This window comes from Synchiropus splendidus, chromosome 17 (genome assembly GCF_027744825.2).
Source record: "Synchiropus splendidus isolate RoL2022-P1 chromosome 17, RoL_Sspl_1.0, whole genome shotgun sequence".
NCBI classification, from domain to species: Eukaryota; Metazoa; Chordata; class Actinopteri; order Syngnathiformes; family Callionymidae; genus Synchiropus; species Synchiropus splendidus.
In genome coordinates this window covers 13415459-13440492 of record NC_071350.1, presented here as the reverse complement: position 1 = coordinate 13440492, position 25034 = coordinate 13415459, and the positions used below count along the sequence as shown (strand labels likewise).

The following is a 25034-nucleotide window of genomic DNA, read 5'->3' as shown; positions in this document are numbered from 1 at the left end:
GCTGCCCACCTCTAATCCGAGTCTGCAGTTGTACGGTTGAGCTCATGACTTCTTTGCCCTCAGGCTCTGGTTCAGTCGATGGACGGGGCCAAGTCAGCGTCCACTGTCGCGTCCCTGTCCAAGAACCTGGAGGAACTGATCCTAATCATGTCTGAAGAATGAGTAGGACCAACAGGTTATCCAGAGAACAGACTAGACACACAACATTTGAAGACTAGTGAGACCTCAAACCTGATCACATGACACACATCCGAACACCGGGTGAGTTGAGGTGCGTAGTTCTCCTGCAGGTGAGACGTTTTATTTTGAAGGGGGACCGGAAGTGCCAAGTGGGGGAGGACGCCAGAGCGCAGGCGCAGATCAAACAGGCCTGCTCTAATCTCTGACAGAGAAATGTGATTAAAACTTGTGATTAGTGAGATCATCGGCTCAGACGACCGAGCGCGGCAGTGAAGTGGATCATGAGCGGAAACCTCGCCCGTCCATTCACGCAGACAAAAACACGCTTGTGCTGCAGCTCGGTGATGACAAGTGGATACAGTTGAATCGTGTGTTCGTTACATGAAGTGTGTGGCGCAAACAGATGACGTCAGGATCGACCTTCCTTTTTTGCCCGACAGCTGCTGTGCAGAAGTTCTGTCAGTGAAACATCCAACGTTAGTAACGAGTGTCTACCTGGACCGATATTCTAGCGCCACCTGCCGGATGACAGCGGGACGTCTCCAACGACAACAACACAAACCGAAACATCATTCGTATTAGTCACTAGAGGGCGCCACAACCCACCAACGGCTTGAGTCAAATTAAGTTTTGGTGAGGACGGAAATATAAACCGGACTTAACCGCGTACAAAAAAGTCTTGATTTAATGCATTTATATGCGTTTTTCAGTTAAAAAAAATATTGACTTGGTTATTAGACGGATGATTCAGACATGTTGACAGTACCAATGATGCATTCGTTTATCAAGGACTGCTGGAACTAGGTCAGACTTGTTCGATCCTTGTGACGCTCACAAACAAGTGTTAACAAAACTGTGTCACCACAGTCAGCCAGTAAGATCACAGAACAAACTTATTCAGATAGATAGATTTGCTGACTGAACTGACGTCACGTGACTCGTGATGATGCATTGAACCGCACTACGCCAGCTACTCTGCCTTTGCAGGTGTTGGACAGAGACTAGGAGGCATTAGAATAAGGTGCCGTTTTATTTTCACGTTTCATTTTCACATCTGACGGTTCGTCCTGTTTTAATACTGACCTCTGACCTCCTCCAGTGACCTCGGACCCCCTCTTACACCTGTAGACGGGTCAGAGTCCGGTCAGCCCGGTGGCTCCTCAATTCATCACAAAGTTTCAGCGTTTGACCTCTGGTGGCCGCTCCGTCCCGTGAAGACGCAGAACCGCGAGGTCCAAAGTTCTGCTGGCTTTCCTTGTCGGGCGGTGAGTGAGTGGCGAGAGGGAGCGCCGGCGTGAAAACGGATGAAGTCCGGACGGCGAGGAAACTCCCTTCGACTAAAAACGGCAACGACCACAAGGATTTCATTTCATTTTTACAACTTTGAAGGCAGGAAGTTTTTCTTAAATAAGTCTGGCGTCTTTGTGCCGTCTGCGCAGACGGGATTGAGTTTAAATAGAGGGACGGGAGCCCGCTAGTGGCAAGCGTCAGTCCAGAGCGTGGGCAGCGCTACGCCATGTAGATGAAGGTGTTGAGATCGCTCTCGTCCCGCTTGATGTACTTGTGGTCGATCAGCCACTCGATCTGCTCCTTGATCATCTTCTTCTGTGGCAGAAACATGTTCTTCAGGATCTCCACGAGCTCCGTCTGTAGCTGTGCGTTGTTGATGCGCTTCCTCATCTTCATGATCTGGATGATGGCCTCCTGAGGGCGAAACACACGTACAGAAAAATAATGTTTAAAACTGAAGCCTGAGTCACAAGTATTAAGAGAATCTGCCTCAACGACACAGACTCTATGTGAGATTACAATAGTACCTGCGTGCGGAGTATCCGGAGCTGCACGATCCCCTCGTTCTCCTCCTCCCTCATCCTCTCGGTGGTCAGCTGCAGCCGGCCGATCAGGTTTATCTTCCCTCGCTTCTGGACCTTAGAGTTTTTTCTAAGAGGCGGAAAACAAAGATATTGTAGCGCCCCCTATGGCAGATCTCAGTGAAACAACTTACATGAGCGAGAACTCCTGGTTGACGAAGAACAACGTTCCCTCAGCAAAGTCTTTAGGCGACGACACGACCGGGTCATAGGACAGAACCTGCCTCTTGAGTTTGGGGAAGGCCACCAGAGACTGGGAGAGCATGAAGGAGAAAGAAGTCAGCGTTGTGGTGCCAGAACTTGCCAGCTCCTCCAGGCGTATGTACCCAGAGTGTACGTCGCAGCTCAGCGTCCGGCAACTCGGTGGCCAACTTCAGGTTCTCGAAGCTGATCCGCTCCCTGGGCCGCTGGTTCCACGCGAACAGAACAGCCAGCTGGAAGGTGGTGACCTCCAGGTCGTACTGACCCACCTCGTTCTTGAAGGTGATCTGATAAAGAGGACACACTCTCACTGATCAACAGATATCATCAACGCTCTCCTGGCTGCCCTGGTCCTTCCTTGTAAAATGTATCTATCAAAGTTCTGCTGACTCAGCTGTATCTTTCAGAAAAAAACTTGACTGTCTTATCAGGTGTGTGAGCCCAGAGACTCACAATGCCGTTGGACATGAGGTGGTGCCAGTGGAGCTTCCTGCCGCTGTGGTTCCTCTTGTAAAAGTCCTCCACCTCTGGGATCAGGTCCTCTAACTCAGTGGGCAGAGACACAAAGACCTTCTCACTGCTCCTGGACCAGGCACCTGCGTTCAGGATCTTGATGTTGACCGAGTCAGCTGTGGGAGGCAAAGACCCTGTTCAACTCGAGAGGCAAACACGCCGACTAGATCCAGTCCAGGACCGAGCCTCCCACCTGGAAGAGCCAGCTTGTTGTGTTTGTGCATCTCCTTGAAGGACTGGTTCAAATCCTCCGACACTTTGATGTCTTGGAACATTCTGGCCAGCTTGTTGACGTAGTCGGCAGGCATTCCCACTTCCTGTTGGGGGACACGGCATCACACGTCGGAAAATGTTGGGACTCCACGAGAGCGAAAATGAGTCTCACCCGCAGCCACTCCACCATGTTCTCCTCGATCTCGCTGTCAGCAGAGATGTCCAGGATGAGGCGGCGGGTCAGGTGAGCCTTGTGGTAGCGCATGAACACGTCCTTGTTCTGGACGTACTTCAGAACCAACAGCTGCACGTACATGGGTCAGTGAGACACTGCTGGTTCTAACCGTAGCTATTGACTAGGTAGTCGCAACTGATACAGTAGTAGATAGGGCTGTGTATTGGAAGGTGTGAATGGTGACACAATACATTGTGATACACTGCGATACTGTGAGTTCAGCAATATATTGTAATAAGAACCATCATTTTAAGAGGGAAATCTGAGAATGCAGTAAAATATCATGTGCATGACAACAACTTCCGACCAGTTAGACTTTCAGTTAAGTCATTAATACATCACATAGTCAAGTATCGCAATATTTGAGAGCATCACAGTTTTCTTACATCCCTAGTGGTAGAACTAGTTCATGTTGTCATATCAGATGATGGAAGCTGTTGGAGTGAATCAAGAGTTGGAGGAGGTTTCAGACTCACCACTTCTTTGAGTTTGGCCTCAATCTCCTCAGACGTGAGCTTTTTGCTGAGCGGCGTTTTCCTCAGTAGCATGTCGCAGTAGTTGGCCAGCAGCTCCGGACATTTGGATTCAGGTTGGGTTTTCAGACCGACCCTGCGAAGGAAAAACCCGTCGAGTCACAGAGACTCTACATTCGAACTTGTGAAGGAAAAGGGTCTCACCCTTTCTGCTTCATCGGCAGTTCTAGCTTGAAGATTGTGGCGTCGTTGACCACGGCCTTGTAGGCCTGCAGAGGGAACGGAAACGTGAGTCTGGGTCACCGGCCCAGACAGAACCAAGACCCTACCTTGTCCCGGGCTGTAAGGAAACGTGGGTCGTCCTGGAAAGCTTCTTTTACCAGTCGACTGAAGCGGTTGAACAAGGTGAGCAGCTGCTCCACGTACTTCTCTGAGTCCTGCACACACAGACCAGCATCTGGATCAGAACCAGTCCTGTGAGTGTGTTTGTATGCGTGTGACTTACAGATGTGATGGTCTCAGCAGACGCCACCATGTCGGCGAGTCCAGCACTCATGATGTGCTCTTCCAGGTCCTTCAGCATGGGTTCGATGCCGCTCGGAACTTTGTCCATGAGTGAGAACATGAGGTGGAGCTCTGGAGCAGGAGGAGACATGAGTGAGTCAAAGGAGACACGGTCCAGTCCCAAAGAGTCATGTCAGGACAGAGACATGGTCTAAAGGAGTCATGACCCATTCCCCGGTGCAGTCGGAGGAGTCACAGCTACTTTCATATCTGGATTATTTAAAGTACTTGTCGGTAAAAACGTTTTTCTGATTTTCTAAGTTCAACGTCACTTCAGTGAGTTTCCCTGCTGACACAATCACATGACAACACAACACCGCAATGGCAATGACATGACGTCAAGTACAATGACATAACGACACGGTGGCTATGACTCGGTGGCGATGGAGGACAGTCAGTTCAGTTCCGGACTGAATCCTGGTGCAAACCTGAGCTAGCCGAGCCTTTGGCGGGCGCAGTCCTGCCGTACTCACTCTCGGTTTCATTCCTCTTGATCATGCCGGGACACTCGGCCAGGATGGTCTCCTTGAAGGATGTGACCAATGCGTTGACGCAGCACTCCATCAGCTGGGAGACGGATCACGGTCAGGGTTTTTCTCATGGTTTCAAAGAGCAGAAAGAATGTTCTTCAGCTCACCGCCTGTACAGAGTTACAGTCCCGTCGCGTCTCCAGGTATCGCAGTGCACGTTTCTCCTCTTCTCTTAGCTTGGAATCGGCCTGAGAAGAAACACATGTCAGTTGAGATCTGAGCTGGATCTGTTTTCCTAACCCCGGCTGCACTGAGGGTGTCAGAGGAGTTCCCCGAGTCCTGTCAGCACGAAGCAGTCTGGAGCTCCAGTGGGAAGAAAGAAGAGGTTCTAGTGTTTCACTATAAACAACACAAACTCTTCTGGTTCCGCGAGAGAAGTGAAAGCACGAGGTCATGAGGCTTCTCAAACCCGGTAAAGCCATCCACTCTTGGTCACTGTGTTTACACATCAATGCGGCTCCACTCACATATTTCATGTAGTTCTGAACGCCGTTCTGCTGCAGGTATGCCGGCGCCTGCGTTCTGTAGAACCTCTCGGTGGAGTCCATGTAGGCCTTCTCAAAGTTATCTCTGTAGATCTGCAGCTTGTCCTCAGGGTTGGAACACAAGTTCACTGCTCACAGGAAAAACAGGTGTCACAAACATGTGGCTATAGAGCCCGGTCTGCAGGCGTCTCACCGTACGACTCTCTGACTCCGATCACCAGCTGGGAGTCGAAGGCCTCCCCCAGCCTTTCCGCATGCACCAGCTTCATCGCGCTGTCCTGTAGCCGGCTCTTGATGTTGGAGAAGATGGACTCGTTCCAGGTGTCCAGCATCAACTGTCATGGCAACAGGAGGCAGTCAGCCACGCCGGCTGGACTGGTGCTCGGATCAGTGGCTCACCTTGCGGACGATGCTGTCCTCCACGTTGGACTTCTTGTTGCTGCCCTGCTTCCCCATCAGAGTGATCTCCAGCTGGCAGAAGGGTTTTGGCAGGATGTCGCACTGCGTGAAGAACTTCCTCCACTCCACGATGTAGGCCTTCAGGAGCGCCGTGTCATCCTGGTGACTCAACACTCGCTGATGACAACAAGAGGACAATATAATGAGGCAACACAAGACTCTGATCAACTGAGACCCTGTTGAGGTGTAGCTCTGCACTTCAGACTTCTTGGTCCCACAAATCTAACCAGCCTAATAACTCACTCTAGCGATCAGAACCCAGAAAAGGTCAGTTTGAACAGTCTCATATTTCGGCAAGAAAGTCATCCACTAGACAATGGAGCTAGCAACCGCTAACATGTAGCAGGATAAAATTGTCATGGCTACGGTGAAGAGGGTAGCAGCTCCGTGCCACCAACAGGTCTTACCGCTTGTGCTTGTTTGATGAAATCTAGAATGTCTTCTTTCAGTGCCTGGTGGATCTTGGCGGGACCTTTGTCATCCCAAAGGCAGACGGCATGGACATCTCTGCGGAGGTGAAGAGCCAGAGTCAAACGCATTTGCAGACAAACCTGGCCTGAGCACCGTGAACTCACGAGAAAAGGTCGAACCACTGCTGTTTGGTGACAGACTCCTGCCGGAGCAGCTTGAGCACGATGGGACGCATCAGGTCCCATTTGTCCTCGAACTGCAGTGAGCCCTTGTTCTGAGGGAGCAGATGTAAGTTAGTGACGACAGGTGAGGCTGAGGTCGCTCTGAGAACAACATCGCAGCAGGAGAAGACTCCTACTGGGTCAGTGACCTTTAGGTAGTCATGTTTGCGTCCACCTGTCCATCACCACTCAAAATCTAACAGTGGTTTTGAACCACCGGAGGAAGCTTTATGATTGAAACCAAACAAGAGTCAAGGAAGAAGCTAAACTCTCAACTCCCTGCAGGTTACACTTGATGAGGATCACCCCAACAGTTGCAGACCCAGCACTCTCAAGAAGGGTGCGTGACACACAGCATGGACACGGAGGGATGCGTCGCTGTCTTTGGCGAAGCGAGCACCCCGATCTCGGACTGTAGACCTCCACAACCTCGCTTCCGTAGCGCATATTATAAAGCGTTTTAATGAAGTGTTTGAACGCAAACGTCTTGGTCCCACTACCGAGTTCAGGTCCACATCAGAGGGACCAGTGAAAACGAAGAGACCGGGGAACCTGAGACTGCAGTGTTGGTAAACTGTCAGTCAGAATCACTCGCTGGTGCTAAAAATACGATCATATTTGCCCACAAACTAATGCGCCACTTTGTCTTTAGCTGGTCAGCTGCAGATCCCCCCACCACCTGACAGACGAGATTCGCAGCGACCCACCAATATGAGTTTAATTTTAGCTTTAGTGGGGCAACAGTCATCGACACTCGTTGAAGTCTGAGTCCGACCGCAGCTTTTATTTATCCGTGCTGTCTCTTCTCCATGTAGCTGCTAAATCACTGATCACTGAGCTAATGGTAGCTCGACCAACTTCCCTGCCCCGGGATTAAGTGGCCGCTGACAGTCGCCGGGGGAACCGCCGGGCCAGACCCGGGACAAATGAAAGAATCGATCCATGTAAATGACACGGGGCCCAGGGAGCGAGAAACAGCGATCTATGAAGTGGAGAGCTCCTACCTTCAGCAGATGAGACGTCGCCATGTTCCCTCAACTTATCTTCTCGCAAAATCTCGCGGTAGCTTGAAGTCGCAGTCTCCCACCAGCAGCTGGTAATAATAATAATAATAACAATAATAATAATAACAACAACAACAATAATAATGTAAGAGCTGTAATATATAATAACAATAACAATAAAATTAAAATCAGTCTATATAACACTTTATTACACATAGTAGCTGAGGTATCAGTAGAAAAAAATGAGGTTCTATGGTGAAGCGGCAGAGTCATGAAACCAGCAGTTTATTTCACATTCATTCAGGCTGTGATTTTGAGAAACTTTTCACTGAGGCGTTCGTCCTTCATTCTGACACATTCCTCTGGTTCTTATCAAGCTGAGAGGAGATGTTTTCCTCTGGCTCAAGGACGCGCTCTGAACGTACCGCCGAACCTTCATTCATAGATAAAAAACTGGCGCATATGAACGTGTTTCAGAACGACTCAGAAGTCGGGCTGCTTTAGGTTTTGTGGCGGAACTCATCTTCCCACAGTCTTGTCAATGAATCCAAGACGTGTTATGCTTCACATGAATATTTAAATAAAGCGATTGCGACGTGTGAAAATAAATAAAATTGATTTAAAAGGTGTGAAATATCTCAATTTTGCGGAGCCGTGAGATTGCAGCAAGTTTGGCTGCACCGCGCTGACGTCATTATGTCACTTCTGACCAATCAGCGCTTAGGGGCGGGTCCGATTATGCCTTTTAGGTTGACTTTCCCGGATTCCTCTGTGAAGTGTGGAGAAGACGCTTCTAACCGCTCGTGAATGACGAAAGAACCCAGATCGCGCTGCTGAAGATGTATCTGCTCGTGTGTGATGGACTTTTGAAGACGTGAGAGTCTCCGTGAAAATTCGAGTGAGTCGAGTGGAGAATGATGAGGATGGAAAGCGTTATTACACATCTGTGAGACACGTTTTAGCCGCCGGCGAAGGTGACGACTGTTGACATGAGGATGTTACCCGGTGTGCGTTGACACGGAAGTTCGCGATCTTTCGAGAGGCCGTCCTTAATTCTGCTGTAGGTTTAATGTGTTTAATTTAATTTACAGTTTCAATAGAAGTGACTGAGGTTGAGTTTAATGTTCGGTGGATGGATGAGTGTTAGTGGAGAAGTATGGAGATTAATGTAGGGAAGCTCGGTGATTTGGACGCGTGTGGAAGAGAGAGAGTGGACCGAGAAGGTCCGAAAGTGTTTGAGACGTCATGAGTTAGTGTGGAGGTGCAGCTCACTGAAGTTATCTTATCATCTTTTTGAACAGTGATACGGAAGGTCGCTTCAGGAAGGGGGTTTGTTGTGACTGAACTGGTTGTGTTTGTGACAAATTGGAGGACACATTCCTGACGTCCACTCCTCAATGCCATCTCTTTCTCCTTATCCTCCTCCAGTTCTTCTTTCCCCCTGCCACCCCACCCCCTCCACTCTCTCTGTAGCTTGGCAGAGAAGACATTAAAAACTGGTCCTCTTTAAAAGTTTTGTCCGGTAATTGGATTTAGAATCATGAGTTGGGTCACATGCTGGCAAAGATTTGGTCCCGTGCTCCGCTCACATGGGGACTGTGGTCTCTTTAGATCTGCTGCAGGTTCTCCCCTGACCAGACTTCTCGTGTGTATTCAGAGGCAGAGGCCATGGAGGTGGATGAATGCGAGGAGGGATTGTGCAGCAAGCTGACGACGAGCTGCAGCCTCAAACGTTACCGCTGCAGGGAGGTCTTCACATGGTGAGTGGACGCCACTGATACATTTATCATGCTGGTGATGTGCGGATCTGAGCGTCCGGTGTCGCCCCGCCAGGCATCTGCTGAAGACCATCCTGATGGGTCAGGTTCTGTCGCTCCTCATCTGCGGGACGGCGGTCAGCTGCGAGTACCTGGCCGAGGCAGGGGTGGAGGCGCCGATGCTCCAGAGCTTCCTGAACTACACTCTGCTGCTGATAGTCTACACCAGCATCCTGGTCAGCCGTGAAGGTTCGAGTCCTCAGGAGAGCCTGTACTTTCTTGTTACGTTCGAGAACCAAACTTTGCCTTCTGGTTTTTCAGGTGACTCCAACATCGTGCAGATCATCAAGAAGAAGTGGGGGCGATACCTGCTGATGGCGGTGGCCGACGTAGAGGCCAACTACACCGTGGTCAAGGCTTACCAGTTCACCACTTTGACCAGTATTCAGGTGAGCGACCTGGTCAGGTCCTGGTTGTGCATTGCGATCAACGTGTCTGTCTCTCTTTCCAGCTGCTGGACTGCTTCGTTATCCCAGTGCTGATGTTGCTCTCCTGGTTCTTCCTCAAGACCCGCTACAGGCCGGTGCACTTTGCTGCAGTGGCTGTCTGTCTGCTGGGGGTGGGGGCCATGGTGGGGGCTGACCTGCTGGCCGGCCGAAAACAAGGAGCGGGTGAGCCTGTCTCTCATGACTGCTGATTCTTCTGAGAAAAGATCTCATGACCGACGTTCATTACTCCATGATAGTCCTAACTCCGCCTTTCTCCCATCAGCCAGCGATGTGGCTCTGGGCGACAGTCTGGTTCTGGTCAGCGCAGTCCTGTACGGCGTCTCCAACGTGGGTCAGGAGTTCACGGTGAAGCAGCTGAGCAGGGTGGAGTATCTGGGCATGATGGGATTCTTCGGGACCATCATCAGTGGCCTGCAGCTGTAAGCTAGTGTTGCCTTCACTGGCCGTCTGGACAAACCTCTTTCTCTGAACCTCTGTTCGTGTGTGTTTGCAGAGCGGCGCTGGAAACATCTGCAGTCTCACGGATCAAGTGGGACGTGTTCACATGTGAGTTTGCGTGTATGAGCTGATTCGTGTGTGTGCACTAACTTGCGCTCTCTCTCTGTGCACGGCAGCGGTGCTCTTTGCCATCTACGCTCTGTGCATGTTCTCCCTGTACAGCCTCATGCCTGTGGTGATAAAGATGACCAGCGCCACGGCAGTCAACCTGTCCCTGCTGACCGCCGACCTCTTCAGCCTCTTCTGCGGACTCTTCCTCTTCCACTACAAGGTGAGTGTCAGCGCACAGCGACATCCAGTGCCATTTGTCAGCATGAACGGACAATAGTTTGACTGGGATTCGTACCACCAAACATGATCAAGTGACCTCCTCGCCACCATGCGACCTCATGACCCCCTGCTCTCTGTCCGCAGTTCTCCACTCTATACATCCTCTCCTTCGTCATCATCACTGTGGGCTTCATCATGTTCAACGCCGTCCCCACGTACTCTTTGCTGCCACCTGACGACGACGCCGCTGAAGGATGCACTGCGGAGTTGACCGTCAGCTCTTCGGATCGCCTGCTTCCTGCCGACCATGTAAGGACCGAGACCGTTGCGGCTGCGTCCACTCTCTGACCCAGACTTGTCCAGGTCCGGCTGTCAGACCAGGCCGTGCTGAAGAACCAGGACCTGACAAAGAAGTGCCTTTATTGACTGACATGTCCGGACTGTGGACGGCACCAGGCTGTTGGATGGAGCTATGAATGTGTTTTACCAAACGGGTTTGAAGTCACCTGCAGCTGTAAGTCAAGCATTCGAGGGGTTCTTGCTCTTGCTTTTGATAATCTATTTGAGTCATAACACTGACTGAATGAACAGTGCAGAGGTGCGTTCAGGGGACCTCGTGAAACTGCAAAGACATTATACTCCTACATGCCTCCTGCGACTTTTTCAAAAAGAGTTACAAGTGTCCTTGAATGCTCCTTGTGAGAGCAACAATGCTGAAGACGACGCTCATTTCCTTTCCTGTCCACTAAGTGGCGCTGTTATTTTGACTTAAAGCCAAAGTGTCTTCCTTCACACTAACTCTCAAGAAGACAGCTGAAACTCTTGTCTTGTTGTTGAGCTGCAGACCAGAACACCGACTGCGATCATGAGGAGAGGAGAGTCACATGACCTCACTTTTTTGTTTACATTCCGGGAGCTGTGTTCACACTTTTGTATCTGCTGAAGAACGTCTACACTTTTAGAGCAAGGCGGTTTATCTTTTTTTTTTTTTTTTTACCTTTATTTGTCAATAAAATTGCCTTTCTGAAACTTTCTGAAAAACAGGTCTGTGACCATCATCTGACTGAGAAACCTCTCGCCAATGTAACGGGTGTTACAGCACCTCGAGATATGAGGGGAAGTGACAGGAGTGACGCCCATGATGGCTTTGTTACATCAGCATCCTGAGGTCTCCCTTCACAGCACCACCAACTGTTTAAATGAAACCATGACCCAGTCGTCCAGGTCTCTAGCCAGATGTGCGAGGAGAGCGGGAGCCTGCGATGGACCCATGGTGCTCCTCTGTCAGAGTCATCCAGCGCCTGGAGTGACTCTGGAGCAGACAGGAAAAGGCTGGTCTCCAATGTTGACACTTATTTATTACAAATGAATGAACAACTGACGACAGCTTCTGTCAGTCAAACATTTGTTTACACGTCATTCTTAGTGTCTTTAAGCACGTAACGTAATCGGAAGAAAATGTAGAACATAAAAAACAGCGGTAGATGGCAGCGGAGAACACTAACGCACAGACTGGCGCCTCGCGTGGTCAGACTTGGTGGTGTGTGTGGCGCAGGACACTTGAAACTCGCACCTGCAGCCCGGCAACAGATCATCCGTAGAAGTTAGTCTCAAGCGCGTTAGCTTTCACAGTCATTTCTCTTTTGTTTCAAACCTACTGAACCGCTGACACAGTTGTGATTAAGATAATATTCTTGAGTTAATGACCGAAGCACGAATTCTCTCGTTCCTCTAAAGTGGACCAGAACCGGGGTCTGCCGACGTCATGGCGCTTCATCGGAGCCACCGCGGGCGGGGTGGGGGGGAGCTCAGCATCCCGTGATGCTTTGCTCGCCGCGGATTTGCAGACTTCAGTTTCGCTTCATGGAGGACACCGAGGTCCAGTGAGGAGGACCCGCCTTCGCTGCGTCCTTCACAACCGGGTAAGCGGGTTCTCTTCGACCTTACTGCGCCTGCGCCGGCACTCGACTCATCGTCGTCCTCGACGTCCCTGCGGCTGGATTATTCCAGCTAAAACCGCTCGCTCGTGTCGAGTGATCGAGCGGTAGCGCAGCTCGAGGGTGAAGCGGGAGGGTTCGGCCCGCGGCTGTAGGTTCAGCACCGCGGACAGCTCCGCAGCGTCGCAGCCTCTCATCGGCCTCCGGCTCGGTTCCTCCTGACCCGCTTTGGCTCTTCTTCCAGGTGATTGCTGCGACACCTGTGGAGACCACCGTCGCCATGAAGCACTTCCTGAGGTAAACACCATCTCTTCTCATCTTCAAGCTCCGAAACATTCAAGTCAAACACACGTTGCTCCTCTGCAGAAGGGCCTCACGGTCTCTTCTGTTATTTAGCGCCTCCAAAATCTGAACTATCTGATGTCCTTCTGGCGGAAGATGATCCGGCCCTCAGTGTCAGTGATGTTAATCTGTAATCTGAGATTATCTGTCTAATTACAATGATGTAAACGACCCCATGGGTCAACACATGATAGAAGGTTTAGAAGGTTCAGATCACCTCCATGCTGGGGTCTGCCAGAGCTCTGAAGGTCTACTGTAGAGAGGCGATGAAGTGTGCAGGAGATAAGATGTCAGCTCTTGGACTCCAGATGTTTCTGTCCCAGTGTTGTGCTTGGCCAGTGTCCAGCGCCCCCTGCTGCCCAGGTTCAACTTCTCTGAGTGACCTTCTCTTCTCCTGCTGCAGGGTGGTGACCCAGTTCTTCTTGTTCCTCTACTGCAAGTGTCTGTGGAGAACCCTCAAGTTTGTGGTGCGGAAGCTGACCGGTCGCTGTGAGCTGCAGAGGATCTGCTATAAGAACAAACCCGGAGCCCGCCGGACCCTCAAGATAGGTGAGTGCACACCCTGTGCTGCACCACTCCAGATCCAGCCCCTCTGATAACAATGCTGCTTCTGTGTTTCCCTCCAGAGTCGTCTCTGAGGTTCTCTAAAAATGAGGTACACCGATCCGACCAGACTCTTGTGGTCCCCACCTGTGCTCACTGAGTGTGTGTGTGTGTTCAGATGCTGCAGTCTGCTCTCAGCGTCCATCCTGACAAGGTGGAGAAGATGATTGACGACATCATGAGTCTGAAGAGGATCATCCATGACACCAACCCTCAGTGAGTCTTGCAAGCTGGACTTGTAGATGCTCAGCTCTGGACTGTGTGTGTGTGTGTGTGGGTGTACAGGCTTAGTGTGTCCCTGCAAGCCAGCCTTCTTCAGATCGTGGGCTACAGAAGTCTTGTGGGCGAAGTGGAGAAGCTGCGCCGGGAAGCGTACGACTCTGAGAACCAGGAACACGAGGACATGCTGGTGAAGGTGAGAGCCAGAATACTTAATCTGGTTGCCATGGCAACTCACTGCCAGTGAGTGACATTTGGCCCTTCAACCTGAGTCACAAACCCTGTGTGTCAGCTGTGGAAGGAGCTGCGGCCCGACTCGCCTCTCAGCAGCAGGATCTCCAAGCAGTGGTGCGAGATCGGCTTCCAAGGCAGCGACCCGAAGACAGACTTCAGAGGGATGGGTCTCCTGGGCCTCCACAACCTGCTGTGAGTCTCCCCTCGCCTCACACTGGCATCGACAGCAGCTCAGTGATGTCCTCCTCTCCTCTGCTCTCCACAGGTACTTTGCTGAACATGACAAGGCGACCGCTCTGCAGATGCTGCAAGACTCTCTGCAACCCAAACACAAGTACGCCACACACACATGCATGAACACACACAATCGTAGTGACACAGCTTCACCACTTTTTCTTACATCACACACATTTTCAGTCAAAATCTGCTCATCCGTCATTTCTACTTCCTTCTCACCTCCGTTTCCACCCACCATCCCTCTGTTCTCTCTCATGCACTGTAGGAGTACCAGGAGAAGTCCCAGGTACTTCATCTTCACCTTCACCTGAGTCTGTGGTCACATGTCTTTGAGAACGTCCAGGGTGTCTGTTAACTTGCATCTTCTCTCCAGTGACAACCTTCCTGACTGGGAGCAGAAGAACCTTGACAAGGCCATTGGGTGAGTGGCTCCTGGACCTCTCGAGCTCCAGGCCTACTGCTCAGTAGACAGCTATCACGAACACAAAAGACCGTAATGTTGCTGTAGCTTCTGAACTCTCCAGTTCCTTCAACCTGAGGTGCCACCTTGTTTGTGTTTGTCCTCTTTTGACTGGCCTTGGTGTTGTCACGGCGACCGTTGCAGATACTCCTTCGCCATCGTGGGCATCAACCTGACCGACCTGACGTACTCGCTGCTGGTGAGCGGCGCCCTAAAGACGCACCTGTACAACGTGGCGCCCGAGCTGCCGACGCTGGAGCACTTCCAGCAGACCTTCTGTGAGTCCACCACTGAGCCACATGTACACACTCATGAACACACATTTAAATTTAGCTTGTTAAGTTGTGAGAACGAAAGAGAAAACACAAGGGTCACCAGAGGTCACCTGGCGTCACGTCTCTCGGCAGGTTTCCTGATGCAGGAGTTCCAGAAGTTCTGGTTGGAGGAGGATCCCAGTGACATCATGGAGTTCAACCGGATCCGATCCAAGTTCCACCGTAGGATCCTGAAGCAGCTGAAGAACCCTGACATGGCTCTGTGCCCCCACTTCTCCGCCTCAGACCTTCACCTGGTCAACCTCTGATCCTCACCTTTGACCTCACCACATGCCGCCCCGCCCGTCGAGTCCCGACGAATGCACCACTGCCATCACACTCACTCACACACACTCTAACAGGTCGATGTTTGTGTGTGAAAAAGCTGCAGCACGGTCGTCGCCTCATCGTTGCTTTAACCAACCATTGATTGTAAATCACTCCACCGATGTTTGTTCTTCTGTTGCCACGATCGTCAAACGTTACATGTCACGCGAAGATCCTGGTGGCGCCCACCTGCTCATTCTTGAGTCTCATACTGGTGACTGTTGCGACACAATGATTAGGAGACCAAACAAGTTGGTTGCAGACCAGCTGGAGTTCCTCCCTCGGCTCCTCCAGACACAAACCTTCTTCATTTCCGAGGCATCACAGATTATTGAACGTGTTTTTGTATCTGATGTCAGTTCTGCCTTTTTGTTGACTGACGTTTCAGTTGAGAATGTTTCTCACGATTGTTTACTTCATTGAATGTTCTTTTGCGGCGAAGACGTCCTCCTCTGGTCGTGTTCGCTGCCGTGCCTGTTTTCAGCTTTTTCACGCACCCGAGGTCGTAGGCCGTTACACGAACAAAAGAAAAGATTGTTGACAAATATGTTGAATTAGCTAGGCAGATAGCTGACACATAGACGTCCTCTCAAGAGGTCCAGTCAGGTTTTCAGTTCACTTTAGATATAGTCGCGCAACCTTGTGGTCAGGTGACCTCAGTGTCTGTCGCTGCACTTCATTTGAATGTCGTCACTATTGTTGTTTCTTCAGTGCTGCTTCTTCTGCTCACTTTTGCGTCCTGCTTTGCACGAATGAAATTTTTAGCTATTATGGTTGTAAAGTGTGGTTCTGCTGCCCCCTGCTGGCCCAATGCTGTATATTCGCCTTCAAGCTGCATGACTTTGATTTGTCGGCTTCAACGTTGTCGCTGAAATACGAAACTGTGAACTCCATGTGTGTGGACACTGAGACACAATAAAGACTCGACATCACAACAAGCGTTTGACTTTATTGTTTGACAGAACAGAGCAAGGGAATGAAACTTTATTGTCACTTTCAAGTTGACAAAATGAGAAATATCTGCGTACGATCATCGAAGAATACACTCACTCAAGAACATGACAAGGCGCTTCTGTGTGACCGCCAGCCTCAGGTTTAAGAGAAGCGAAGGTGCAGGTGTGAATCCACCAGCAGAGGGCGCCAACGATTTGAATTGAAGACATCTTGGAGCTTGTGTTCAAGTTGTGAAGTCAAGCTCCTTTTGAAACTTCACTGAGGTCGCATGATTTTGTTTTGATGTGATAGTGTCACGTGACTGTTTTTTAAAGGGCCATTATGAGCATTCTTTCCAGCAGTGGTCACCGTGTCACTAAACTAAACAAGTAGTGCAACTGACACCGGAAAACGCGGAGGGCGGACCACGTGTTCCAACTTAGGAAGGACTGAAGTTTGAAATAGACGTAAGAAGACGTCCAAACCTCCAGCGTGATGTCAAATATTGTTTTAAACAGTGACAAGGACCACGCTAAACAGAAGGCTTCTAGATGATGCTGGGTCCTGAGAAGTGAGTCCAGACTGATGCGACTCGGGCTCAGATCCGAGTCCAGCTGTGGACCATGAGAGCTCATCATGAGATGATTCACCATTTCTCCTCAACACCTCCCTGCTCCCTCATTAATCCTCTGCATTAATAACCCCCACCTCCCCCCCATCCTCCTCGTGGGATTAGGAGAAGTGCTAATTCCATCTCTGGTCTCAGAGCTTTGAAGTCGACTGGCAGGGAAAACCGGCGTCGTCTTCAATTTAGCTATTAGCATAATCCCGCCGCCGCTCGTCGCAGGATCCGGCTCACGTGCTGGACGTGCCGCCTGGTTAGCGCCTCTCTAATCCACTTCTTTCCAGGCCACTTTGATTGGTCCAGGCTGTGACGCAGTGGTGGCTGGATGGAGCGCAGGAATCCCTCTTCTTACGCAAACAAGCTTCCCTGAATCATGAGCTGAAACAAACACGGACGCTCCAGAAACAGGGATTTCCTTCCTCCTGAGGATGACTCAGCAACACTGAGCTAACATCGTCGGGTTTGAAATCTGTGACCTTTGACCTGTTGCAGATTGCACTAACAAAATAAGAATAATTAATCAAATGAAAGATTGTTTCAAATTACTGATCAGTAAATTAGAATAAAAAACGTTGATACAACATTAGATGAGACGGTTTCTAAATATTTAACTGTATTTCACTACTGGTGTGTCAATGACTTCAATTTGTTCCGCTGCTTCAAGGTGAATGATATATATATATATATAGATATATATATAGATATATATATAGATATATATATAGATATATATATATACAGTGGTGCCTCGGTTCTCAACCACAATCCATTCCAGATGGCCGTTCGAGAAGCGATTTGTTCGAAATCTGAATCGATTTTTCCCCATTACAATGAATGGAAAAAGAGATAATGCATTCCAAGCCTTAAAATGGTCTTTTGTAGGAGTGAGTGAAGAGTGTCTGCTGCAGGTGCGCTGTTCCTCTATGTGTGTGGCCGCTGCATGTGGGAGGGGTTGCCGAGTGAGTGACGTCTCTCCAGAAGTGAAGAGGTGCCCGGTGCGTGTCCAGCTCTGAATGTGCGCTTCTGTGCAGTTTGGCTGTGACAAAGTCATAAACCAAGTCACGCTCTGTCCCAGACTCGCCTCATCCCTGTCCCAGCTCCAGCCCACAACAGGACATCAAACCCTGGAGTGAGCGCTCCAGCACCTCCCCTGTGACACACTACCACGGTCCCGTGCAGAGACAGGAAAGGTTTTACACCTCAGTATGAAGAAAAAACAGTCAGTAAATGGAGCTAACGGGACTTTAGTCATTGACCATCTCACATGTTCTGATGAACTACACGTGCAAGAGCATCACCTGGTTCCCTCTCCACATAGGAGTGAAGTGCAACATTTGATTTGGTGACATCCTTGGTGACGTCTGCTTTTCTTCTGAAGAACTGCTGGTGAAGTGATTCTACTCCCTCCACACATCTTGGTTATCAACAGCACCCTCTGGTACAGTCTGGTCTGGCGGTGATGTCATCACCTTTCACAGCTTCGCCAGCAGAAAACCTTCTGTCACCATCCATCATCTCAACGACGTTCTGAGGACGTCTGGTCTGCGTGGTCTGGTGACATCTGGCTGATATTGGGGCGTCGGCTGACGTCAACAGACGGTCACCTTCCTCAATGCTGTCACCACAAGGGACATTACAACCAGAGGGTCACGTGACCTGAGTGACAACTCTCAGTCTCTCTCTTCCGTGTGTCTCAAACTGACATGAATCTGACTCACTACAGCTGTGAGAGTTCCTCATCTGAGAGCCGACACAACGGTGAAGAACGAAGATCAGAGCAGACCTGTCTCATCTAGCTCCTTGGTAATGAATCAGATTCCAGGACCAGGAGGTCAGGTGAAGCAGCTGATGCGGATCATCGTCACGTCACATGATCAGCTCCCGGTTAGAAGACATGCGGCGCCGCAGCAGCAACATTCAGAGCGATGCTCCACGTTTGAATGTTTCATTTAGCGAGAACTCTTTAGGTCCCAATCTTAATTAGCGGCGCCAAGATAACAAGCTGCTAGCGGCGGACGAGAGTGGTGAGTCACCATCAGGCGCTGTGGAACAATTCTCTTTCATGAGAGGGACATGTTTGACATTCCCGAGGAACCTCGTTCTCATCCTCCTTCCTTGATCACGCGCCACCACTGCGACCCAACAGATACCAGAGCATGTTCTGGTGCAGATGGTCAGGGTCCTCTCCCTTGGTCCCCCTGGTGAAGAGTCCGCTGAGCAGCTGAACCGTACGCAAATCTGTGGAAATACTGAGAGTCGCTCCGGACACAGACCATGAATATCAACCTTAAAGGACAGATGTAAGCAGAGGGCATGAGGGGGACCGTGACGGGTGTAATCCTGTTTTCTACTTGTGCAGCGTCATCCTTGACCTTCAGCTGTGGCGGACAAGTCCTTCCTTTTAATCGACGTGACTAACTAAATTCATATTGCATAGTCTGACATGGTGGCCTGGACTCGCAGCTGCAAACCCACCAAGATGGACCTGTCCTTTGGGAGGACCTCACCTCAGAATCGCCCGCATTAGATGAAAAGAAAGATGCGCATGGATGAAGATCTGAGATTGACTGTCACACTGTCTGAGTCAGTTGATCCACTGAGTCTTCTTCACGTCACGTCCTGACTCGAGTGAACTCAGACCCGCTTCTTCAGCAAACTCCTTTGCTTCACTGCAGAGGTTCCGATCCGAAGACGAGCCGTGTTTGCGTCGATGCCATCTCCAGCGGTTTTATCGACTCTCGTCTCGAAGACCCTCACAACACTCTGCCGTTGTGCGTCTGTGGCGCTCAGATAGTGTGGAGCTCCTCTGGTCTGCTGACTCGCCTCCACGCTGCGGCTCTTATCGTCACCAAACACTCAACTCCTGTGGAACTAATTATGCTGCAGCGCGGCGCCGGTCTTGTTCCTCTGCAGCAACGCCAAGCTGAGAGAGCGTCAAGTCAAGGTTACCGCACCAAGGACGCGCTCTTGGTCACTGCAGTTTTTCGTAAAATGACGCCCCCTGCTGGTCGGCGCAACTAATGTCAGCGAGGAATACATCAACGTCCATCAATGTCAATTACGACACATGTCACCAGTGGAGAGGAGAACCTGCCGGTGTCGGGTCGGGTCCCTGTTGTTTCTGAATCTGTCACACACGCCGGCGACTCTGATGGTTCCGCTCCAACACTCCAGCTAATGAGTTCTCCTGCAGGACCAGTTAAGAGCCGCTGAAGAGATCTGGACTCATCCTGAGCCTGTAGAGGGGTGGAGGAGGATGGAAGGAGGAGTGGGAGGATGACAGGAGGGAGGAAGGAAGGAGGGGAAGGGGAGGAAAAAAGAAGGGAAGGGATGAGGAAGGCAGGAAGGGAGGTAGAGGAAAGGAGGAGAGGGATGAGGGTAAAAGGAGGGGAGGCAGAGGAAAGGAGGAGATGGATGAGGGTGAGAGGAAGGGAGGTAGAGGAATGGAGGAGGAGAGGGGAGGAGAAGGAGGATGATAGGAGGGAGGATAGAAAGAGGAGAAGGACAGGAAACAAGAAGGGAATGGATGATGATGACAGGAAGGGAGGTAGAGGAAAGGAGGAGAGGAATGAGGGTGAGAGGAAGGGAGGTAGAGAAAAAGAGGAGAGGGATGGGTGAGAGGAAGGGAGGTAGAAGAAGAGAGGAGGAGAGGGCAGACGTTGGAGGAGGATGATTGGAGGGGTGGAGGAGGAAAGAACCAAGAGAGGGGAGGGATGGTGAGGTGAGGGGGGCAGTGGAAGGAGAACTCCAGACACAGATCAGGGAAAGTAAAGAGCCAAGTCCAGGTGAGGAGAGTCAGGATGACAGACAGAAGAAGAAGTCTTCTCTCTGTTGACGTCCAGAAGGAAAGAAGCGACCCTGAAAGCAGCGCCAAGTGCCGGCGGGACAACGACGAACGAAGTGGGTCGCCATGAATAAAGCAGCATCAGATGAGATCGCAGCAGTTTATCTGGAGACCACGACTCCTCTCCCGCAATCGTCTGCTCGTCGTTCGCCGCCTCTGATCGAGGGGATCCGGACATCGAGCTGGTATCTGTGGCGATAATTGGCCCAGCAGCCAACAGATGTGCTTTAAAGTGCAAATGCGGGAGTCGTTCCCGGAGCGGCGCGCTGGAGTCAGCACTTCCTCCGCTGATAACAAGTGGAGCAAAGTCAGTTAGAAGTCGATGTTGGGGAGAAACTTGTGACGAAATTGCAGCGAGGACAGCGTCCTCCGAACCTCATCACTTTCAGAAAAAAATCAGGGTGGAGAGATGGTGTTGGCTCTTCAGGTGATAGGCGGGTTTGAAGGAAAGTTCTGTTAGTCCTCTGTTCAACAAGGGGCGCTACTGTATGTTGAAGGATTCCATTTTCAAACTTTGTTTGAACTTGTCTTTTTTCTGTTGGGAAGTTTCTTGTTAAACTCTTGTTAAACATCTATTAGTTTGTTCCAATAAATGTTAGCATCGGGCCTTTAGCCAGATCGGACTCCTAGCTGTTTGCCGTTAGCTCTACTGTCTCCACTTGCGACATCCACTCGCAGGTTGGAGGGAGGTTGAGCAAATTGATCTTAAAAAGATCAGTGTGTTTGGCATCACAGAGAAGATGGCCGCGTCCCTGGGAAGGCGACGGCACTCCTGGTGCTGCCAGATCCGCACTTGCTGCCTCCGACGCTGATGGATGAGTCTCCTACCCTCAGCTCGGCGCTGTAATGGAAGCAGCAGCCGCTGTCACGCTACATGCTCGTGAGTTCCACTACCGGTGCGGCAGCCAGTGGGCCCGGACCTGTCAAACATCGCTGGCTCTTGATGAAGAAGCTATTACTATGACTGGGCCTCCAAACTTCGTAGGCAGCAAAGACAGATGTCCCTAAGCTCAATTTTAACAACACAAAAGGCTAACTTGTCGGCTAAGTGAGCACCAGCAGCTCTGTTTTCAAGGTCACGTTTGACGGTGATGTTTAGGATTTGTATTGTTGAGGTTTGAATTATGAAGAATTATTTTTTGTTTTGTCATCACTCGTGTGTCAGCAAACATGTCTTGACTTTGTCTTCTTTTCCTGCGCTGACCTGATCTCCAGCTGAACCAGAGGGGCCCGTGACGGAATCGCTCTGACACCGCCGGGTACTGGTGCCACCCGCGAGGACGGCTGCTGTCAGAGTGACCACGGCGCCACCGGCCGCGGCGCCGCTAACGTGAAGTGGCTACAGAGTGACAAACGTTCACACTCGCACGAATCATCACTTTCACATGACGCTTGTACATGTTGGCGGGTCACGGTGAGTCAGCGTTTTCTCTTCCGCTGGAGCACCTACTGTAGCGTGGCACCTGCCAATCATCCCTGGATTGGCGTCCATGTTTGTTTAATGGCTTTTGCGGTTAATTGTTTTGTACTGCAGGCGGCTAATCTCATTAGCGACTGAAGTGCCGAGTCATTGTCCGGGTTTATTGTCTGAATCTCAGCGTTTGCCTTTCATCAAATCAGCAGACAATGCAGCACCGGGGCGACCGCGCCGGTTAGTCGGCTTCACAAGACACTTCTGAAACACGCCGACATCTGTGGACGGGTTTTTACGTCAGTTGATAAAGTGACTGACTAATGTGCTGCGTTTGGCGCAACAATGTCGATGAAGCCCTGTTGTGAATTTTGCGTTGCCCTTGTCTGGAGTGTGTTGACGTTCATTCAGATTTGTGGAATTGCGTTTCCAGTGATGCTACCAATGCTAATATTTAATATTGATATGTTATGTTTTGAGCTGACTCACCTCAGTGCCTCATTTCCCTCCATTCTTGTTGAACTGGAACGGGATTATTTATTTAACATTTCAGCTTCCAGAGGATGCGTCATGTTACCGGTGCGAGGGCCCTAAAATTGTCCCCTTTCTAGACAGTAACAGGTATGGATGAATCCACCTGCGTCAGTGTGACGTCGCACGCCCGTTTCACGGTGCTGCTAATTGCAAACGCACACAATCGCGAACAGACTAACCGCATTATCTCGGTTCCCACAATGAGCACAAAGTCACAGGATTGTTGGACGGCGACCAGCGCGGCACCGACACATGATTGGCTCCGCCGAAGAGATGCTGTCACGCCGCATCACGCCGACAATGCTGCGGCGCTGCAGCGGGATTAGAGGCCGTCCTCGTATGTAGAAGGGTGGGGGGGGGGCCCACAGGGGGCGCTTCTATTTCTGGAGTCTTGAAGGAGTCAAACAGCAGCAGCGTTTGTGTTGCCCTTCACTCCCACACAGCAGGTCTGACCCGGTCCAGAGCCACAGAGTTGGACTCGACCTCAGGAGAGCTTGTCTCTCTGCAGCTGGGGGGAGAACATGGTGCAGACCCAGGTGTGAACGGCTGAGCTGCGTCTCATGACTCTTCGGCTGAGGTTCTGACCAGTCGTGAGTCAAGAGTGAGACCTCTCCCACCAGTCACGGCCCTTAAATATTCATGTGTTTGCGTGGCCCGATAAATAAGCTCCTAATAAAATGCATATGAATATTTCATGCGTTCATGCTGCATTATTAAAAACCTTAACGAGTCCGCCGCCACTTTCATTGATTCTGCTAATGAAGCCGTTAATTCAGACTCTTTGTTTGCTCACGAGTCATGTGACCCCCGCGGCTCCCGTTCCTGGCCAGTCACGTGACGGAAGACGTCGCTTTGCTCGCCCTGTCACTTGAGAACAGGACCGCAACATAGTGTGAGTCATACACACAAGGACGACTGTAAACACACACACACACAGAGAAAGAAAACACACTAATGTACGTTGTGCATCTGCCTGCTTGTGTGTGTGAGTCTCCAGCGTATTCATCGCACCAGGACTATTTTCCATTTACAACACAGATCTTTGCCTGAAGCACCATCCGAGATAACAAATACTCCACTGAAGTAGCGCACAGACTTCTCTCATCCACACACACACACACATGCACCAGACACACTCAAGTTGTGACGTGGTGAACTGAAGACAAACTGAGTTGTTCACGGCGAGAATGAATGGATGAGCGGATGGTCGATCCTCCCGGAGCAAAGGTCGGCTCCGTGCTGTTCATGGGGGGCCTGGCTGGGCACACGTGACGCCCACACATCTCCCGACCCCCACTCCACCCCGGATGCCGCCGCGGGAGGTGAGCTTATGTAAGCCCTCTTGATCCAGCGTGTAGTTAGGCCCGCAGGTCTGCAGCCATCGGCGACGAGTCAGCACAGAGACCCTGTTTCTGGTTGCGTGACTAATTTCCCGCTCGGATGGTCACATGACAGAAACTGGAGGCCATTTGCAATTTAGATGACGATGGCGTCCGGCAAGTTTTAATTGGGTGAGTCATGTGGACCTGCCGATGACTCAGAGATGCAGACCCACGCATGAACGTTTTCATTCATTCACCGTGTCACCAGTGCTGAACACGTGAGCGTTTGTAGTCGCCTGTTCAAGTCCTCCAATAAAGAGACGTGGCTGAGGAGCGCCACCGTTCATGAGTGACTCGGTAAAACCTACCAAGTCACTTGAGGTGTCAGGTGTGAGCTGACTCACTTGAAAACTGAGCATGAATGAATGAACGCAGTGCTTCACCTGAAACACAGCTCATTCGATGACACTGACTCGAGGAGTTTGACTTGAAGACATTGACCCGAGGAGACTGACATTAGGAAACTTCCTTGAGGACAGTGACTCAAGGACATTAACTCAAAGACTCGTCTCATCGCAGAGTTTTCATCCCAGACCCTGGACCCTCTGGATACAGCCTCTTCTACACACAGAGACAAATGTTTGCTGACATCAGCGAATGCTGCCTTCTCTGTCAGCGACACGGGTCTGCCCTGCTCCTGCCTCCGGATCAGAACCATGAAGCTGCTGACACAAAGCATCATCTGCTGGTCAGAGGTCGGGTCTGAGACTGTGGTCCCACAAGACCTGGACTCTGGAGGATGTAAGGAAATGCTACAGCTCAGAACAGAGCGAGACTCTCTTCTGGTTCGTCTCTGTTTGCCTTTCTGCATCTCTGTTTCCATGTCCCTCTGTCTGAACTGCAAACCTCCTTCACTCTGGCCTGGGAACATCTCACAGTCAGAGCTGAGGAACATAAGCTGTCAAAGAGGATGAGAAATCTGGGTTCAACCCCCCTATCCTCCAGCCCCAGGTTCCTCTGGATTAAAAGTGTCGTGTCAATAAAACACTTTCTTAAATCTAATTCTGTCATTTCCTGAGCGAAGAACGTGGTTGAGAGATTTAATTTCACTTCCCACCAACCCACCACCCCTGCCTCACTCCCTCCCTCTCTCTCTCTCTCTCACACCAACATGCACCGGGCTTCCCTGACAGCGTTGCCACAACGCTTACAGTCCCTCCTGATGTGAGCAGAAAAATCTCCATCTGTTCTGGACAAGATTTCTGGCCCAGTGACACAGTCACACTCTCACACATATG

At 50.7% G+C, this 25034-nt stretch overlaps 3 protein-coding genes across 8 annotated transcripts; 2 read left to right on the top strand and 1 right to left on the bottom strand.

Annotated features, from left to right (window-relative positions):
• Positions 1–1208: 1208 nt before the first annotated feature.
• Positions 1209–7406, bottom strand: LOC128748600 (cullin-5). 3 transcript variants are annotated; one of them, XM_053847518.1, is made up of 19 exons: positions 7361–7406; positions 6300–6409; positions 6132–6231; positions 5665–5841; positions 5459–5600; positions 5248–5393; positions 4888–4968; positions 4679–4817; positions 4192–4322; positions 4016–4123; positions 3891–3955; positions 3690–3822; positions 3151–3282; positions 2959–3082; positions 2706–2881; positions 2378–2539; positions 2186–2304; positions 1998–2121; positions 1209–1884 (listed from the first exon to the last, which is right to left on the bottom strand). In XM_053847518.1, exons 1-19 carry the CDS (start codon positions 7382–7384, stop codon positions 1690–1692), a joined length of 2388 nt encoding a protein of 795 aa, XP_053703493.1. In that variant the 5' UTR covers positions 7385–7406; the 3' UTR covers positions 1209–1689. The 3 variants fall into 3 exon arrangements, with proteins under 3 accessions (XP_053703493.1, XP_053703496.1, XP_053703495.1); XM_053847521.1 differs by having other exon boundaries at positions 4724–4817; XM_053847520.1 differs by lacking the exon at positions 7361–7406 and having other exon boundaries at positions 4724–4817; positions 6132–6395.
• A 698-nt stretch (positions 7407–8104) lies between these two features.
• Positions 8105–11497, top strand: slc35f2 (solute carrier family 35 member F2). Of its 2 annotated transcripts, none has more exons than XM_053847522.1 (10): positions 8105–8258; positions 9018–9120; positions 9194–9366; positions 9439–9566; positions 9629–9788; positions 9889–10045; positions 10120–10172; positions 10241–10395; positions 10539–10703; positions 10758–11497. In XM_053847522.1, exons 2-10 carry the CDS (start codon positions 9029–9031, stop codon positions 10818–10820), a joined length of 1146 nt encoding a protein of 381 aa, XP_053703497.1. In that variant the 5' UTR covers positions 8105–8258; positions 9018–9028; the 3' UTR covers positions 10821–11497. The 2 variants fall into 2 exon arrangements, with proteins under 2 accessions (XP_053703497.1, XP_053703498.1); XM_053847523.1 differs by having other exon boundaries at positions 8972–9120.
• A 133-nt stretch (positions 11498–11630) lies between these two features.
• elmod1 (ELMO/CED-12 domain containing 1) lies at positions 11631–15994 on the top strand. Of its 3 annotated transcripts, none has more exons than XM_053847525.1 (12): positions 11631–11725; positions 12576–12628; positions 13077–13222; positions 13300–13328; positions 13395–13492; positions 13562–13691; positions 13788–13921; positions 13995–14063; positions 14232–14252; positions 14340–14387; positions 14571–14704; positions 14834–15994. In XM_053847525.1, the coding sequence occupies exons 2-12, from the start codon at positions 12612–12614 to the stop codon at positions 15007–15009; spliced, it is 1002 nt and encodes a 333-aa protein (XP_053703500.1). In that variant the 5' UTR covers positions 11631–11725; positions 12576–12611; the 3' UTR covers positions 15010–15994. The 3 variants fall into 3 exon arrangements, with proteins under 3 accessions (XP_053703500.1, XP_053703499.1, XP_053703501.1); XM_053847524.1 differs by lacking the exon at positions 11631–11725 and adding an exon at positions 12211–12316; XM_053847526.1 differs by lacking the exons at positions 11631–11725; positions 14232–14252 and adding an exon at positions 12212–12316.
• Positions 15995–25034: the final 9040 nt, after the last annotated feature.

Coding starts and splice junctions, on each gene's coding strand:
- LOC128748600 (XM_053847518.1), bottom strand. CDS start 7,384: ATGGCGACGTCTCATCTGCTGAAG. Junction 3,283..3,689: donor AGGCCAAACTCAAAGAAGTG/GTGAGTCTGAAA, acceptor ATGTACGTGCAG/CTGTTGGTTCTGAAGTACGT. Junction 2,882..2,958: donor CAACAAGCTGGCTCTTCCAG/GTGGGAGGCTCG, acceptor TGCCTCCCACAG/CTGACTCGGTCAACATCAAG.
- slc35f2 (XM_053847522.1), top strand. CDS start 9,029: ATGGAGGTGGATGAATGCGAGGAGGGATTGTGCAGCAAGCTGACGACG. Junction 10,046..10,119: donor ATCATCAGTGGCCTGCAGCT/GTAAGCTAGTGT, acceptor GTGTGTTTGCAG/AGCGGCGCTGGAAACATCTG. Junction 10,704..10,757: donor GCCTGCTTCCTGCCGACCAT/GTAAGGACCGAG, acceptor AGACTTGTCCAG/GTCCGGCTGTCAGACCAGGC.
- elmod1 (XM_053847525.1), top strand. Junction 13,223..13,299: donor CCGCCGGACCCTCAAGATAG/GTGAGTGCACAC, acceptor GTTTCCCTCCAG/AGTCGTCTCTGAGGTTCTCT. Junction 14,253..14,339: donor AGTACCAGGAGAAGTCCCAG/GTACTTCATCTT, acceptor TCTTCTCTCCAG/TGACAACCTTCCTGACTGGG.